The 14,965-nt window shown below is 41.6% G+C and overlaps 1 protein-coding gene across 7 annotated transcripts in view; it reads left to right on the top strand.

Moving 5' to 3' along the window:
• The window catches only part of NPAS3 (neuronal PAS domain protein 3), a 788,102-nt gene that overhangs the window by 542,966 nt on the left and 230,171 nt on the right, over positions 1 to 14,965 (top strand). For all 7 annotated transcript variants that reach the window (XM_073639080.1, XM_073639082.1, XM_073639081.1 and 4 more), the window contains one exon: positions 10,502 to 10,608. In XM_073639080.1, the coding sequence (XP_073495181.1) occupies positions 10,502 to 10,608 (107 nt within the window). The remainder of the gene's footprint in view (positions 1 to 10,501; positions 10,609 to 14,965) is intronic.

The following is a 14,965-nucleotide window of genomic DNA, read 5'->3' on the forward strand; positions in this document are numbered from 1 at the left end:
TGTCGTGGGAACCATGGAAAGGTAAGGATGAGGTTGGTTTATTATTTTTCTTTTATTGCAGGAGATCGTTGGCTTCAGCTGGAATGGGCGTGACGGTAAGTATGGTTTAATTTAGAACAATAAAGAATTGTGTCTTTATTTCAATTAAAGGACTTTATTCTGGGTGTTGTGTTTTTTTTAAATACTTTACTAGAAATTCATGGCGGTCATGTCTAATACTGGCGTGACCCCATGAATTTTGGGCTTGGGGCCAGCTGATAATACCAAGCTGGCCCTAACCCCTTTATTACCCAGTGAGCCACCGCACCAGGGCCCTGGATGAGTTGGGTACAGCGCCAGAAGATGGCGCTTCTATGAACGCGCCATTTTCCGGGGTGGCTGCGGACTGCAATTTGTAGCGGGGGGGGGCCCAGAAAGCTTGGGCCTCCCTGCGCTGCAGATTCCAGCCCCCAGCTGCCTAGTTGTACCTGGCTGGACACAAAAATAGGGCGAAGCCCCACGTACTTTTTTTTTAATTATTTCATGAATTTCATGAAATAATTAAGAAAAAAAGGCCTTCCCTATATTGTTGTGTCCGGCCAGGTACAAATAGGCAGCTGGTGGTTGGGGGCAGCCCGTTCCTGCCTGCTGTACCTGGCTGGACACAAATATAGTGCGAAGCCCCACTTCAATTTTTTTTAATTATTTCATGAAATTCATGAAATAATTAAGAAAAAAAGGGCTTCCCTATATTGTTGTGTCCGGCCAGGTACAAATAGGCAGCTGGTGGTTGGGGGCATCCCGTTCCTGCCTGCTGTACCTGGCTGGACACAAATATAGTGCGAAGCCCCACTTCAATTTTTTTAAATTATTTCAGGAAATTCATGAAATAATTTAAAAAAAATTGACGTGGGGCTTCGCACTATATTTGTGTCCAGCCAGGTACAGCAGGCAGGAACGGGCTGCCCCCAACCACCAGCTGCCTATTTGTACCTGGCCGGACACAACAATATAGGGAAGGCCTTTTTTTCTTAATTATTTCATGAAATTCATGAAATAATTAAAAAAAAAGTACGTGGGGCTTCGCCCTATTTTTGTGTCCAGCCAGGTACAACTAGGCAGCTGGGGGCTGGAATCTGCAGCGCAGGGAGGCCCAAGCTTTCTGGGCCCCCCCCGCTACAAATTGCAGTCCGCAGCCACCCCGGAAAATGGCGCGTTCATAGAAGCGCCATCTTCTGGCGCTGTACCCAACTCATCCAGGGCCCTGGTGCGGTGGCTCACTGGGTAATAAAGGGGTTAGGGCCAGCTTGGCATTATCAGCTGGCCCTAAGCCCGAAATTCATGGGGTCACGCCAATATTAGACATGACCACCATGAATTTCTAGTAAAGTATTTAAAAAAAACACAACACCCAGAAAAAAGTCCTTTAATTGAAATAAACACACAATTCTTTATTGTTCTAAATTAAACCATACTTACCATCACGCCCATTCCAGCTGAAGCCAACGATCTCCTGAAATAAAAGAAAAATAATAAAGCAACATCATCCTTACCTTTCCATGGTTCCCATGACAGCTTCAGCTCTGCTACATCGAGATGACAGGCTGGACCGCAGCAGAACGCTGCCATCCAGCCTCTCATCCCGCAGACACTGAGAAGCGCAGGCTTGCTTGCGCTCCACAGTGTCTCTCTGTGAGGGCATCCAGATGAGCCGAGTTAATGTCCAATGAACTCGGCTCACCTCATGCACGTCACTGACAGCGTGGGAAAATTCTCCTGCACTCAGCGCTTCAGCGTGGGAGAATTCTCACACTGAAGCGCTGAGTGCAGGAGAATTCTCCCACGCTGTCAGTGACGTGCAGGAGGTGAGCTGAGTTCATTGGACATGAGCTCACCTTATGCACGTCACTGACAGCGTGGGAAAATTCTCCTGCACTCAGCGCTTCAGCGTGGGAGAATTCTCACGCTGAAGCGCTGAGTGCAGGAGAATTCTCCCACGCTGTCAGTGAAGTGCAGGAGGTGAGCTGAGTTCATTGGACATGAGCTCACCTTATGCACGTCACTGACAGCGTGGGAGAATTCTCCTGCACTCACCGCTTCAGCGTGAGAATTTTCCCACGCTGTCAGTGACGTGCATGAGGTGAGCCGAGTTCATTGGACATGAACTCGGCTCATCTGGATGTCGTCACAGAGAGACGCTGAGCAGCGCAAGCAAGCCTGCGCTTCTCAGTGTCTGCGGGATGAGAGGCTGGATGGCAGCGTTCTGCTGCGGTCCAGCCTGTCATCTCGATGTAGCAGAGCTGAAGCTGTCGTGGGAACCATGGAAAGGTAAGGATGAGGTTGCTTTATTATTTTTCTTTTATTGCAGGAGATCGTTGGCTTCAGCTGGAATGGGCGTGACAGTAAGTATGGTTTAATTTAGAACAATAAAGGATTGTGTCTTTATTTCAATTAAAGGACTTTATTCTGGGTGTTTGTGTTTTTTTTAACTTTGACTATGGGGTTAGTAATGGGGGTGTCTTATAGACGCCTCTCCATTACTAACCTGGGCTTGATGTCAGCTGGCATTATAAGCTGACATCAACCCCAACCCTATTACCCCCTGCCACCGCACCAGGGCAGCGTGGAAGAGCGAGGCTAAGTGCCAGAATTGGCGCATCCTATGAATGCGCCATTTCTGGGGCGGCTGACGGCTGGTGTTTCTAGCCTGGGAGGGGGCCAATATTCATGGCTCCCTTCCTGGGCTATTAATATCAGCCCCCAGCTGTCTGCCTAGCCTTTGCTAGCTATTAAATTAGGGGGGACCCCACGTCATTTTTTTTGGGGTGTCCCCCATTTTAATAGCTAGTAAAGGCTATGTATTCAGCTGGGGGCTGATATTAGTAGCCTGGGAAGCTCCGTGGGTATTACTCCCTTCCCAGGCTTCAAACATCTGCCCCAGCTGTCTGCTTAACCTCCGCTAGAGCCTAAAATTAAGGGGAACCCCACGCCAATTTTTTTAATAATAAATCCTTTATTTTAATACTAAATGACAAGTACAGTAACCAACACTATCACTGTACTTCATATATATGTGACTGACATGTTTCTATCTATCTAATCTATGTGTGAAGCTCTATTCTGTCTGTTATAAATTGTCGGGTACCGCTGCTGAATTGCCGGCCGGCTTTTTTAAAGAGACGGTGCATGAAAACACTATTATTTTTTTTGATAAATCCTTTACGCTAAATGACAAGTTCAGTAAGCAGCACTTTCACTGTACTTCTTATATATGTGACTGACATGTTTATATCTATCTAATCTATGTGTGAAGCTCTATTCTTTCGGTTCTAAATTGTCGGGTACAGGTGTATGCCGCTGCTGAATTGCCGGCTTTTCATGTTTCACTGTTGGCACTGTTCCCATCGATTTGGGCAACCACTGTAATGCCACAACCACCATGGCTGTGGCATTACAGTGAGTGGCAGACAATCCCTGCATGATTGGTGCTCTAAATAGCGCCAGACATGCAGGACACGCTTTTGGTGCACGAACAGTTATCGAACATAACCTCGAACAGCCGAATTTTTTGCAAATCGTTCGGGTTCGTGGAACAACTCGAACACCGCCCAAAACAGCTCGAATTTGAGATTGGCGAACAGTTCTAGTCGAACACCGCTCATCTCTATTCCTGAGTCCTGGCTTCTGCTTATCCGTACAGTCCTTATCACACAGCTGACTGCAGTGATTCCTGAGTCCTGGCTTCTGCTTATCCGTACAGTCCTTATCACACAGCTGACTGCAGTGATTCCTGAGTCCTGGCTTCTGCTTATCCGTACAGTCCTTATCACACAGCTGACTGCAGTGATTCCTGAGTCCTGGCTTCTGCTTATCCGTACAGTCCTTATCACACAGCTGACTGCAGTGATTCCTGAGTCCTGGCTTCTGCTTATCCGTACAGTCCTTATCACACAGCTGACTGCAGTTCCAACTGTGGTCTCTCATACACCACAGATCTGAGCTTCCATACCTGCTCCTTCAGCTTATCACAGGCAAGACCAGACACCACACCATGTGCCTCCTTCTCTCTCAGCACACTGCACTAAGCTCAGGACCTTGTCATGTGGTCTAACCATGTGACCTTATTGCCATATATGGAAAGCAGGGCTAATTCATTAACTCTTGGTAATCTGGTAGCAGTACACAATAAGTACACTACTCTCTGCATATATAAACCATTCTGTACATTATCTGCAAAAGGAATATGATCATTGTGCAAACATAATGAGGTAGCCTCTGGCTCTGCTACATCTTAAAGGGGCATACACATACAACTTTGGGGCATTACAGTGGGTGTGTGGACACATTCTTCTCTGTTATTGTATACAGCCCTGTACTATGACTTCCTTTGTTTCGCATTGCTTCATTAGCGAGCTCATTATTCAAGCAATATAATGATGATCATTGCTATTATCACCAGGCTTATTATTACCATTATTAGTGCTATTACAGGTTATTACACGCTTTGTCATTTATATCATTCGTCGAGTAATATCCGCTGATTATTATAATTCCGATACAGCAGCGCAGAAAGTGTTGTGTCGCCCGCGCTTTGGGTAATTAGTGGCCTCGTTGTTTTCCGCCTTTGCGATCCGACAGAAATAATTGCTCGTTAATTACTTCCAGTTACATTCACTTTTGCAAAGTCTTTGGAAAGGACAAAAGGAGGAGATTTAACTCTTGTGAGGGGGAGAAATATTAGCTTTACAAAGCTCTAAGCATAGAAGGAGTTATATACAATAGGAGCCATCTCAGCGTATACAGGAGAATTAAAGGGGTTTTCTGCTAGTATGATATTGGTCATCATTATTACATAAGGAGGGTCCGGACACCTGGCACTACAGCTGCCCATCCATTACTGGCTCCTGGAGGGGTTGGATGTAGACACCACTCCTAGGTCCTGTATGTCATCAGTAGGGTATGTCATCAATATCATAATCATACCTGGGGAAAACACCATTAACTATCAGTATTTTTACCAAATCAGTCATTTACTATCCAGGAACTGACAGTCTGTTTACTGTGACTACAAAGCAACAGGTATAGGGCAGAGTTTTAAAGGGTAAAGACAAATTTAAGTGGTCTTGGTACTTTCAGAGAACATTTACCTTATTTGATAGATAATGGGGGATATTTACACAGCAAAAAGCACCAGGATTTTGGCTACATTTCCACAAAATAATGTTTTGTGTGTGCTTTTATATGAATGTAGTTTTATATGTGAGAATTACAATATGTGTGTACTTTTATTTGGTTGTACTTTTATATGGGTGTACTTTTATATGGGTGTACTTTTACTTTACTTTTATATAGTTGTATTTGTATATGAATTTACTTTTATAGGGGTGTACTTTTATTCGTGTGTACTTTTATATGGTTGTACTTTTATATGGGTCTACTTTTATTTTACTTTTATATGGTTTTACTTTTATCTAAGTGTACTTTTTATATGGCTTTACATATATATGGCTTTATTTTTACATGGGTCTACTTTTATATGGTGGTACTTTTACTTGGGTCTACTTTTGTTTTACTTTTATATAGTTCTACTTTTACAGTGCCTACAAGTAGTATTCAACCCCCTGCAGATTTAGCTGGTTGACACATGCGGAATTAACTTGGCATTGTGACATTTGTACTGTAGATCAGCGTGGAAGTGGGAAATGCACTGCAGCAAATTTTTTTTTTTTTTTTTTTAAAAAAACGTTAAAAGTTAATTCAGAGTGTCATTTATTATTCAACCCCTCAAACCACAAGAATTCTGTTTGGTCCCCCTAAAGTATTAAGAAGTAGTTCTGGCACCAAGAATAATGAGCTTCACATGTGTGGATTAAAGATCTCTTTTGCCAGCCTTTTCTGACTATTTAAGACCCTCCCCAAACTTGTGAACAGCACTCAGACATGGTCAACATGGGAAAGACAAAGGAGCATTCCAAGGCCATCAGAGACAAGATCGTGGAGGGTCACAAGGCTGGCAAGGGGTACAAAACCCTTTCCAAGGAGTTGGGCCTACCTGTCTCCACTGTTGGGAGCATCATCCGTAAGTGGAAGGCTTATGGAACTACTGTTAGCCTTCCACGGCCTGGACAGCCTTTGAAAGTGTCCTCCCGTGCCGAGGCCAGGCTTGTCCGAAGAGTCAAGGCTAACCCAAGGACAACAAGGAAGGAGCTCCGGGAAGATCTCATGGCAGTGGGGACATTGGTTTCAGTCAATACCATAAGTAACATACTCCACCGCAATGGTCTCCGTTCCAGACGAGCCTGTATGGTACCTTTACTTTCAAAGCGTCATGTCAAGGCTCGTCTACAGTTTGTTCATGATCACTTGGAGGACACTAAGACAGACTGGTTCAAGGTTCTATGGTCTGATGAGACCAAGATCGAGATCTTTGGTGCCAACCACACACGTGACGTTTGGAGACTGGATGGCACTGCATACAACTCCAAGAATACCATCCCTACAGTCAAGCATGGTGGTGGCAGCATCATGCTGTGGGGCTGTTTCTCAGCCAAGGGGCCTGGCCATCTGGTCCGCATCCATGGGAAGATGGATAGCACGGCCTACCTGGAGATTTTGGCCAAGAACCTCCGCTCCTCCATCAAGGATCTTAAGATGGGTCGTAATTTCATCTTCCAACAAGACAACGACCCAAAGCACACAGCCAAGAAAACCAAGGCCTGGTTCAAGAGGGAAAAAGTCAAGGTGTTGGAGTGGCCTAGTCAGTCTCCTGACCTTAACCCAATTGAAAACTTGTGGAAGGAGCTCAAGAATAAAGTCCACATGAGACACCCAAAGAACCTAGATAACTTGGAGAAGATCTGCATGGAGGAGTGGGCCAAGATAACTCCACAGACCTGTGCCGGCCTGATCAGGTCTTATAAAAGACGATTATTAGCTGTAATTGCAAACAAGGGTTATTCCACAAAATATTAAACATAGGGGTTGTATAATAATTGACCCACACTTTTATGTTTAAAATTTAATAAAATTCAACTGAGCAACATAACTTTTTGGTTTGTAAGATTTATGCTTCTGTTCATAAAACCTACTCTCGTTTGCAGTTTGAAGGCTCTAACTTATTTGCATCTTATCAAACCAGCTAAATCTGCAGGGGGTTGAATACTACTTGTAGGCACTGTATATGGTTGTACTTTTATATGGTTTTACTTTTATATAGTTCTACTTTTATTTTACTTTTATATGGTACTATTTTTATATGGATGTACTTTTATTATATGAGTGTACTTTTGTATGGATGTACTTTTATATGAGTGTATTTTTATATGGGCATACTTTTATATGGATGTACTTTTATTATATGAGTGTACTTTCATATGGATGTACTTTTATATGAGTGTACATACAGTATCTTGTGAGGAATGAGGGCAGCAAGGCAATGCTTTCTATAGGTTTTAAATTGAATCTGCCAGAACAATCCACCCCCCAAAACTGTCTACATGATCATGTTGCTCTTTGAAAGATAATGTCATCCATACATTTACTGATGCAATCTCCCTCACAGAAAATCACTGTTTTAATTAATATGCAAATGAGGCACTTCCCAAGCCTCTGCCCATCTGCACCTTCCTCTGCTTGACTGACGGCTCACTGACTTGATGACATCACAACCGGTGAGTTATCGGTCATCCAGAGGAAGGTAGTGCTGGGAATAGAGTGGAGAAGGCAGAGGGTTGGGAAGTGCTTTGACACTCCCAGAGCACTTAAGTCTCATTTGCATATGAATTAGTGATTTTTTTTTTTTAGCCAGGACATTGCTAAAAAGACATGTCCATCCATGTAAAGCATGTCAATGAGGGGGCATTAAATATTGTTTCTTCACATTGATTCAGAGGAAGGTAAAAACCTCCAGGGCATGTATCAGTCTGCCCTAAAAAAGACAGAGCTGGATCATCACTCAAACAAGCATTGTATACATTTACGTGCATGTCTATCTTGTTTTGTTTCATGAAAGTATCTAAACCTTTCTTGAAGTGATCTGCTCCCGAGACAGGCGATAGCCCCCCATACACATGTCAACTTCACCTGCTGATATTGACAGGTTTGACCAATACTCTAATGTATATGGTGACACCGGCCAACTGATTAATGGGGGAGATGTGGATCAGGCATGTCCGATTTCAGATTACCGATCACTTTGTCCTTCTGGAGATGTCGCCGGCAGAGATGTCTGTTGGGAGCTTTATCATAAAGAACACATGAGCGATCGACAGAACAAGTTCGTCTGTGTATGGGAGAGACAGCCGAGTGGGCTGCCGTCTGAACGACCGGCTGAAGCTTCATCCAAGCCAACAGCCATATGATGTCTATCACGTCCCAATCCCACTACTCTGAGAACTGAACATTTTTCCAGTCTAAAGCAGCTCCCCTTATTTTTTGAGGGAACTTTAATTTGAACACTTTTTTACTGTGTTTTTTTCTTTTTTGTTTGGACCATTTATATACAATAATTGTACAAAACAATCATGTTTCCCTCTGAAATGTCTCCTCTAATTTTTTTAAATCTTTCCTACTAACCAAAGGTACATTTGCACAGAAAGATTATTGTGGATGTGTTGCATAGTTACATAGTTACATAGTTTATAAGGCCGAAAAAAGACAAGCGTCCATCCAGTTCAGCCTATTTCTTGTGCACTGCAGCTATTCCGCAGCGTTGATCCAGGGGAAGGCAAAAAAAAACCATGCGGTATAGGCCAATTTACATCATTGAGGAAAAATTCACTTCCCGACACCAATCTGGATTAATTAACTCTCACTAAGCATAAGATGTAATTTTATTGTTCTCAAGAAAGGCGTCCAGGCCTCTCTTGAACTCTTTAAGTGAGTTGGACATCACCACTTCCTCTCCCAGAGAGTTCCAGAGTCTCACGGCTCTGACTGTAAAGAATCCCCTTCTATGCTGGTGCAGGAACCTCCTTTCCTCCAGACGCATTCATTCACGATAATATTTCAGTGTAGACAGATCACGCTCGTCCATCGAGTGAAATAATCTTTTCTGCAGCACAAAAGATCATCATTCTCGGCAGCTCATCATCCTGTGTAAACAGGACTTGTGCTGCCGAGAACAATGGCTGCCTATGAGCACTGAGCAATGTGTTACAGATCGTTCAGTGTGCATCACTGACATGTGAACTAGCTATTAAACCACCGCTGATCTGAAAATATTTACTGATCACTGGTCATTTAGAGCCACCACTGCCACCGTTATCAGCTGATCGGCGGGGGTGCTGTGTGTTGGACCCCGCCTGGACAGACATTGATGACCTATCCTAATTATAGGCCATCAATGTAAAAGTAGTGGACAACCTGTTTAACGCTTTGTAAAGTAGGAAGATTAAGTAGTCCAAGTTGACTCTGTATTGGTCAGAATTAGCAAGTCTATTCAGTGTGGGACTGGAGTACAAGGGCCAACCAGTAACATGGACTCTGGGGGGGCCCACTTTTCAGCTACATACAAATATTACATTACCCTCATTTACAAATGTACTTCTGCTTCTATATAGTAATGCACTGGGTAGTTTGTTAAATTAATGATGAGAATCTTGTCTGTGCATAGTGATTGTGCCAACTCCTGCAGAGGGGCCCACTGGAGGATTCACCAGCTCCCCTGTGGGCCAGTCCAAGCCTGAGTCTTTCCCAACTTTTGTATCTATAATGCTACAATATGTACTAAATATAACGCCACAGTTGCATTCTATCATTTGCCACTATATTTAACTAATTTTCCAGGGGAATACCTACTAAGAAAACCATGGAGATTTCTGCATTTTTAACATTGAAACATATTTTATGAGTGTTACAAAGAGTGGAATTAGACTCAACAAGATTGGAGAAGGGTAATGTGGGGAAATAAATTCCATCTCTGACTGTACAATACAAAGATAACAGCTAAGATACGATAACCAACAAGGATTTTATAATCATGGCTACTTTTATTAGTACAAGTGTTAACTTGTACATAAATGTAATTAAAATAGAACCTCTCACCTGCCATAAATATGTAAGTGTTTTAATCTAATGTAAATGCTGATATTCTGCTATATCCGTCAGTGTTTTCTTTTTTCCTGTGCCTATCCATTCATGAGATATGGTCCCTCTTACTTGACTATAAATCTAGTCTTTTAGCCAAGTAGGCGTGGTCATCAACTCTTCTGTGTGTTTCTGTCTTCTTCAGAACCACGCCCAGATGACTAAAAATCTAGATTTATACGCAGGCAAGAAAGGGTCATATCTCAGGCACAGAGAGGCACAGGAACAAAAAATAATGCCAGATTCCGGAGAACAGCGGCATTTGCACCAGGTAGTAAATTACGTATTTATGGTAAGTGACCGGTCCTCCTACAGGATTGGAAATCAGCATTGGTGAATATTTCTCTATCCATTACAGCCCTAATGGTAGCTTTAGATGGTGTTTAGGTCTTACTAAGACTATTATATATAAATTTAACTTTCTTTAATATTACAGAGTCAGTGATTACATGGACCTCAATGCTGTGGATCTGATGGGTAAACGATGCTATCACTTCATTCATGCTGAAGATGTGGAAGGCATTAGGCACAGCCACCTGGACTGTGAGTATGTTGCACCGATACCTGCTCCGTTATCAGGCCTATCTATTCCGGTAACATGTAATAAGTGGAATACTTCACACCTGATATCTTTATTCCTTTTCTTTTGTCTGGCACAATATTGGGAATGAATGTTGTGCTATCCCGCTTGTAGATGAACAAGGCATGTAATATTGATTTTGCCTTAATCCCTCTATAACCACCAATACGCTTCTTTACTGACCTGGGATATAAGAGAATGGCATCACCGACAGATGACAATACAGCGGGTGTCAGCTGTGTACTATACCTGCAGCATTGGCCACGATGGGTATTGGCACTAATCATGGCCATGTAACCCCTTAGATGTGACATCTAATAGCAACAGCGACATCTAGATTGTTAACAGAGGAAGAAGCCTTCTTCTTTAACCCCATTGGCACCCCGAAAACATGATTTTGTGGTCCCACTGGTTGCCAAAGCATTCTGAGGCCAAGTAGTGGCCTCGGAGTCTACTAGCTATGGTGGCCTGTTAAAATGCATTTTAGTGGAAAAAAATATGAAAATTGTCTCTTCAGAAAGGAAGAGGACTTGAACTCTACTGCCACCTATTGGAAGAACTTTACCCCTTAGATCCCAGGCTTAGCCACTCACCCAGCCAAATCAGACCTTATACTTTGCACTGATGAGGGGCAATACCCCGAAACACAGTGTCTGTAAATTGGGATTCTGGTTTGGCTTTTATCCTAAGTCATGTGATAAGGCTCATTAAAAGGTCGATATTGACTTGTAGGATCGCTGCTTCCAATAGGCGGCACTAGAGTTCTTGTCCTCTTCCTCTTTGAAGAGACAATTTGCATATTTATTTCCCAGAGAAGTATGCATGGCGTTTAAGTCTCCTCATACTGGCATGCCAGGCCTGGCTTGTCGCTCTCCACAAGGAGACACCTTACCCCTTAGATCCCAATGGAAAAAATATAATTTTTCATTTAACTCATTCCACTTTGTGTTAATTCCTGTGAAGCACCTGAAGGGTTAACAAGTTATCTGACAGCAGTTTTACTGTGAGTGGTGATCTGTTTTGCAAGTTGTCCAATATATAGTGGCTTTAGAGGCGGAAAAATGTAAAAAGCCACAAATAAAACGTGCGACATAATTAGCAACTTTTTAGTGCTAAAAACTGGTGTAGCAAGAAAGATAAACCCCTTACTATGAACCTGTACTTAGTCTTCAAGCTTTTCATCTCGTTAGTAATAATTAGTAGAGTTCTCAGCAGTAGAGTTCTGTTTCTTAAAAGCATGTGTTGTTAGAAAATCATATTGTTTAAATCATATTTTTGTGTTACATGTATTTTTATAAATGTTAGCAATGTTTTTTTTCATATCACAATCTTTATTAAAAGAAAAAAAAAATAGTAATCTTGCAATTTTCACACTGGCCATAGGAGCATTTATAGACTCATAACTCCTGTCCTTTCAGGAAGAGTTTTCAGCAGGCTCCTTGTCAGCATAGGCAGGATGACAATGACCGGTAATGACTCTATACACAGCTGATAACTCAGGATCCACCAATCACAATAACTTCTCTCCCTCCCCTCACAATATGCTTTGCGCAGTCTCATTAAACACTTTAATACAAATGATATGTTCGGGATCTGACCATTGTGGCCATGTACATGTGTTGTTTCCTGAAACAACAGGAAGTTAGAGTCTAAAAAAAGCCCCAGTGGCCATCGTGAAAATTGCAAGATTTATCATTTGTATTTGTAATAAAGATTTTGATACGGGAATAAAAAAACATTGGCAAAGTTTTTTTTAAACACATTTAACACAAAAATCTAATTTAAACAATAGGTTATTTTCTGTTGACACCTTTCCTTTAAGATGTCTGATGACTTAGATTTAGTTCAAAAGTGAATTTTTCATTTGTCAGTAATGGACAATGTTTTTTATTATTATTCATTGAGATTCTTGCTCATTATTTTGGTATAGATATTGTTATGTACACTAATAGAAAAATCATTTTTTGTCTGTCATACTCATTTGAAATCAACACGGTAATCATGGCTACATGAAATTAGAGGCATACAGGGGTACAGCAGAGCCCCATAGACGTCCATAGAAACACCCTCCCTGACTACAGAACGCTCAGGAGCTGAGCCCGCTCCATATAGTATGGATGCCTACTATGTTACATAGCCACCACCAAAGAATAACTGTTGAGATTGGAGCTAGCTCCCATCAAAACATTTGTTCTTCATAAATGACAATGTCAAGTGTGACAGTGGAGCTTAAAAGGCTTTAATTAGGCAGCCATCATTTCTGACTGATTTAATTGTGGGGTGCTGTTGAATTGCCAAGCCAGCTAGAGGCCTACTGAAGGACCCTTTTTTGCCATGTTAGAACTCTACAGACTCAGCTTTATATGGAATTGTAAATTTCTCAATCTACACTGCAATACTACATTATTACAGGATATTGTATAGAAGATCAATTGTTAACAGGTATAAGTCCCCTAAGGGGACTAATTATTAAATACAACCCCTGGAAAAAATTATGGAATCACCGGGCTCGGAGGATGTTCATTCAGTTGTTTAATGTTGTTGAAAAAAGCAGATCACAGACATGGCACAAAACTAAAGTCATTTCAAATGGCAACTTTAGGGCTTTAAGAAACACTAAAAGAAATCAAGATAAAAAATGTGATACTCAGTAAGGGTAATTTTTTTCAGACCAAGCAGAGGGAAAAAATGATGGGATCACTCAATTCTGAGGAAAAAATTATGGCATCATGAAAAACAAACACACAAAAGAACACTCCAATACATCACTAGTATTTTGTTGCACCACCTCTGGCTTTAATAACAGCTTGCAGTCTCTGAGGCATGGACTTAATGAGTGACAACAGTACTCTTCATCAATCTGGCTCCAACTTTCTCTAATTGCTGTTGCCAGATCAGCTTTGCAGGTTGGAGCGATGTCATGGACCATTTAATTCAACTTCCACAAAAGATTTTCAATTGGATTGAGATCCGGACTATTTGCAGGCCATGATATTGACCTTATGTGTCTTCTTTCAAGGAATGTTTTCACAGTTTTTGCTCTATGGCAGGATGCATTATCATCTTGAATAATGATGTCATCAGTCACCCCAAACATCCTTTCAATTGATGGGATAAGAAAACTGTCCAAAATATCAATGTAAACTTGGGCATTATTGAAGATGTAATGACAGCCATCTCCCCAGTGCCTTTACCTGACATGCAGCCCCATATCATCAATAACTGTGGAAATTTGCATGTTTCTTCATGCAGTCTTCTTTATAATTCTCATTGGAACGGCACCAAACCATAGTTCTAGCACCATCACCTTGCCCAATGCAGATTCGAGATTCAACACTGAATATGACTTTCATCCAGTCATCCACAGTCCACGATTGCTTTTCCTTAGCCCATTGTAACCTTGTTTTTTTCTGTTTAGGTGTTAATGATGGCTTATGTTTACCTTTTCTGTATGTAAATCCCATTTCCTTTAGGCGGTTTCTTACAGTTCGGTCACAGACATTGACTCCAGTTTCCTCCCATTCGTTCCTCATTTGTTTTGTTGTGCATTTCCTGTTTTGGAGACATATTGCTTTAAGTTTCTGGTCTTGACGCTTTGATGTCTTCCTTGGTCTACCAGTATGTTTCCCTTTTACAACCTTCCCATGTTGGTTGTATTTGGTCCAGATTTTAGACACAGCTGACTGTGAACAACCAACATCTTTTGCAACATTGCGTGATGATTTACCTTCTTTTAAGAGTTTGATAATCCTCTCCCTTGTTTCAATTGACATCTCTCGTGTTGGAGCCATGATTCATGTCAGTCCACTTGGTGCAACAGATCTCCAAGGTGTGATCACTCCTTTTTAGATGCAGACTAACAAGCAGATCTAATTTGATGCAGGTGTTAGTTTTGGAAATGAAAATTTACAGGGTGATACCATAATTTTTTCCTTCAGCTTGGTCTGAAAAAAAATTACCCTTACTGAGTACTACATTTTTAATCTTGATTTCTTTTAGTGTTTCTTAAAGCCCTAAAGTTGCCATTTGAAATGACTTTAGTTTTGGGCCATGTCTGTGATCTGCTTTTTTTCAACATCATTAAACAACTGGATGAACATCCTCCGAGCCCCGTGATTCCATAATTTTTGCCAGGGGTTGTATATAAAAGAAACATAAAAAAATGTATGTGTGTGTGTGTGTATATACACTGCTCAAAAAATAAAGGGAACACTCAAATAATACATCCTAGATGTGAATGAATGAAATATTCTCATTGAATACTTTGTTCTGTACAAAGTTGAATGTGCTGACAACAAAATCACACAAAAATCATCAATG

The sequence above is a fragment of the Phyllobates terribilis genome, unplaced genomic scaffold (assembly GCF_046119375.1).
Source record: "Phyllobates terribilis strain yellow unplaced genomic scaffold, ASM4611937v1 Scaffold_7__3_contigs__length_470593459, whole genome shotgun sequence".
Lineage (NCBI taxonomy): Eukaryota > Metazoa > Chordata > Amphibia > Anura > Dendrobatidae > Phyllobates > Phyllobates terribilis.